The 4197-nt window shown below is 36.4% G+C and overlaps 1 protein-coding gene across 1 annotated transcript; it reads left to right on the top strand.

The window, feature by feature from the left end:
• Positions 1 to 4: 4 nt before the first annotated feature.
• On the top strand, positions 5 to 2381 carry LOC129684101 (zinc finger protein 420-like; the record flags this gene model as incomplete). The annotated part of the gene is made up of 1 exon (XM_055617176.1): positions 5 to 2381. A coding segment is annotated over one exon (1671 nt), but the record flags the coding sequence as incomplete, so codon positions are not given.
• Positions 2382 to 4197: the final 1816 nt, after the last annotated feature.

A 4197-nucleotide genomic window follows, 5' to 3' on the forward strand; every position in this document is an offset into this window, starting at 1 on the left:
TTCTTCAAGCCTTAACCAACACCATAGAATTCACACTGGTGAGAAACCTTACAAATGTAAATGTGGCAAAGCTTTTAATAATTCTTCAGCTCTTACTCAGCACCAAAGAACTCATACTGGAGAGAGACCATACAAGTGTGAAGAATGTGGCAAGGCCTTTAACAATTGCTCGGCCCGTACAAGACACCAAAGGATCCATACTGGAGAAAGACCCTATAGGTGTGCACACTGTGGCAAGACCTTTAATTTTCCCACATCACTTTCTCAACACCAGAGAATTCATACTGGAGAGAAACCCTATAAATGTGAAGAGTGTGGCAAAGCATTTAATTGTTCTTCACATCTTAAACAACACCGTATTATTCATACTGGAAAGAAACCCTACAAATGTAAAGAATGTGGCAAAGCTTTTAACTGTTCTTCAAGCCTTAACCAACACCATAGAATTCACACTGGTGAGAAACGCTACATATGTGAGGAATGTGGTAAAGCCTTTAACAATTGTTCAGCTCTTACTCAACACCAAAGAATTCATAGTGGAGAGAAACCATACAAGTGTCAAGAATGTGGTAAGGCCTTTTATAATTGCTCAGCCCTTTCTCGACACCAAAAAATTCATACGGGAGAAAAACCCTATAAATGTGCAGATTGTGGCAAGGCTTTTATTTTTCGCTCATCACTTTCTCAGCACCAGAGAATTCATACTGGAGAGAAACCCTACAAATGCAAGGAATGTGGCAAAGCCTTTAACTGTTCTTCACACCTTAACCAACATGGAAGAATTCACAGTGGAGAGAAACCTTATAAATGTGAAGAGTGTGGCCAGATGTTCATCTGTTCTTCATACCTACATAAGCATCAGAAGATTCATAGTATTGAGAAACTGTATGAATGCAAAGAATGTGGTAAAACCTTCAGCTGTTCTTCATACCTTAAGTATCATCTGAGATTTCATACTGGCGGGAAATCCTACACATGCAAAGAATGCAACAAAACCTTTAGGTCATCTTCATACCTTAGGAATCATCAGCGATTTCACACTGGAGAGAAACCCTACACATGCAAAGAATGTGGCAAAGCATTTGTTAGTTCTTCAAGCCTTCTTGTACACCAAAGGATTCACACTGGAGAGAAACCGTACAAATGCAAAGAATGTGGCAAGGCCTTTAGGTGTTCTTCATATTTTAAGTATCATCAAAGACTTCATACTGGAGAGAAACCATATATATGCAAGGAATGTGGAAAGGCCTTTGCTAAATCTTCATGTCTTATTCTACACCAAAGAATTCATACTGGTGAAAGGCCCTACAAATGTGCAGAATGTGGCCAGGCATTTATCTGTTCTTCATACCTGAGGAAGCACCAGAGAATCCATTCTGTTGAGAAACCCTATACATGTGAAGTATGTGGCAAAGCTTTTAGCATTTACTCAGCCTTCATTCAACACCAGAGAATTCATACTGGAGAAAAACCTTATAAATGCAAAGAATGTGGAAAAACATTTAATTATCGTTCAGCCCTAATTAAACATCAAAGAATTCATACTGGAGAGAAACCTTACACTTGCAGAGACTGCAGTAAAGCCTTTAATAATAGCTCAAGCCTTCTTCGACATCAACGAATTCATAATAGAATTGAAACCCTAGAAATTCAAGGAATATGGCAAGGCCTTTAATAAAAGTTAACTCTTAGCTCCAAAAACTGAGAAACAGTGGAATGGAAAAAAGGTGACTAATTAATAAATGTTCTATACATATACAATATTAAAAACTCATGCATGAAAGAAACCCTACAAGTTCAAATAGTGTTGCAAGTCTCTTAAGTCTTCTTCACGTCTTTCTTGACAGCAGAGAATTTGTATTTGGAAACCCTACAAATATACATAATGTATCAAGGTTTTTAATGAATGTGCACTCTTCATCAATGAATTTAGGCTTCATAGAAATCTTATCTGTTTCTTGGCTTGGGGAAGAATGCTGTCCAGTATTGGAGGACATTGTCTTATGAGTATAGCATTTTAATGAGTATGAGAATTACTGTAGATGACAAATCTTATGAATATATAGAATAATGTAAAAATGAAACAAATATTGCTTATAAAGTAGGGGCATTTGACATGGTAGAAATAAATCATCATAGACATCAGAATAGTGTGCACAATTTATCTCAGTAAGGATATGAATTTGTTAATGAAGCTGTACTTACTATGTATCCTTGTTTGAAAATGGAAGTTAGCATAACTCTCAGATTGTGTCAAAAGAATAAAACTAGTTCCTGTTTGATTTTAGTCTAGTTTTTTTTTTCCTCAGAGAACATACAGTAGATATAAAATAGAGATTGTGTGTGAAGCTTACTTTAAATAAACAAATTTGAGCAGTTCATGTGTAGTGTTTTTGTTTTTATGGGTAACATATTATTCTATCATAGACTTTATAGTATTCCTCCTTACTAAGGGAGGCAGGGGACAGATTTCAGTTGTCTACTGCTGAGAATTATTTGAACAATTGGTCATTGTATCTCAGGTGCCAGTGTCTTTCAAATGATTTTGAGGCTATTATTTAATATGTTACATATTTGTTTATCCCCTTCTATGGTAACTAGTAATTATGAAATTTTAGTAGGGTAATTATATCCTAGGTTTCAGAATCTTGAATTTTATTACTATTTATAAAATTTTACTATATGTATGTGCATGCATACATATATATATACATATAATAATATTTGTATGTGTATACGTATATAAAAATTTTATTATATGTACATATATACATAGACATATATACATGTAGTAAAATTTGTATATATATAGCCATGCCACCAGTTTCAAATATGTATATATGCATATGTATATACCAATTTTACTATATGTATATGTACATGTATGCATAATACATACATACATATATGTATATAGGCATATACATATATGCATATAGTTATGTGTATATATACACACACAAACAGATATATACATATTTGAAAATGGTGGCATGGTATATAACCATGACCTATAAAACCTACTCAAATCTTGGCGATTTATGACATTGTCGAAATATCCTACTTCTACAATCAAATAAACCGGAGGAATTAAGAGAACATTTGAAGCACCATGTGAATGTACACGCTTTTACATAACTGTAGCTGGCCTGCCTGGCGGGAATTGATACAGTGTAAAGGAAACACTGGCCTCCTGTCTTTGTTTTTCAAGCTATTGCAATTTATTCAAGAAATTAGAATTTCCATAAGAATATCCTGCTGGGAGAAGAAAAAGCCTTGTGGCATCCAAAGGGGAGACTTGCATTTTGGAGAAAGACTTAGTTTGTCTGAGACTTAGCTTTTTTGGAAAGACTAACCGAGCAGGAGAGACATGGATCTGTGACTCTAGTGGGCAGGGGATCACTTCTTGGCTGTGACTGTAGTGGGCAGGGGATCACTTCTTGGCTGGACTGCTTAGTTCTGTGTCTCTTTTGCCTTCTATTTAAATTGTGCCATTGTGTTAAGATTCTGAAGATGGACTGGCAAGTTACTGGAATCCTTTTTTTTTTTTTTTTTTTTTTTACTTTTTCTAGTGTGGTTACATTGAGTATGTCTTTTTATTTTTTTAGCTTTTGCTTTTCACTATTAATTTGAGTGTTAGTTGCTACTTGGATTATAGCAATGGGTAGCAGAACCTGGCTAGTTGAAACACAGAATGTAAGAGCAAAGAGAAATTATTGAAATAAAAGTTAATTTTGAAATAGTTGACACTCTAGAAAACTTTTTAAAATTTATTTTTATTTTAATTAATTACAGTTTATTCACTTTGTATTCCCCCTGTAGCTCCCTCCCACCTCCCCTCCCAGCCCCACCCTCTCTCCCTCTCCCCCACCTGTACCCCTAACCAAGCCACTGATAAGGAAGGTCCTCCTCCCCTTCCCTCTGATCCTAGTCTTTCAGGTCTCATCAGGACTGGCTGCATTGTCTTCCTCTGTGGCCTGGTAAGGCTGCTCCCCCCTGAGGGGGAGGTGATCAAAGAGCAGGCCAATCAGTTCATGTCAGAGACAGGCCCTGTCCCCATTATTTTGTTACTCACTTGGACACTGAACTGCCATGGGCTACATCTGTGCAGGGGTATTAGGTTATGAGTGGTCCTTGGCTGGAGTATCAGTCTCAGAAAAGACCCCTGTGCCCAGACTTTTTGGATCTGTTGCTCTC

Source organism: Psammomys obesus, unplaced genomic scaffold (genome assembly GCF_907164565.1).
Source record: "Psammomys obesus unplaced genomic scaffold, mPsaObe1.curated_primary_1811, whole genome shotgun sequence".
In the NCBI taxonomy this organism is placed as follows: Eukaryota; Metazoa; Chordata; class Mammalia; order Rodentia; family Muridae; genus Psammomys; species Psammomys obesus.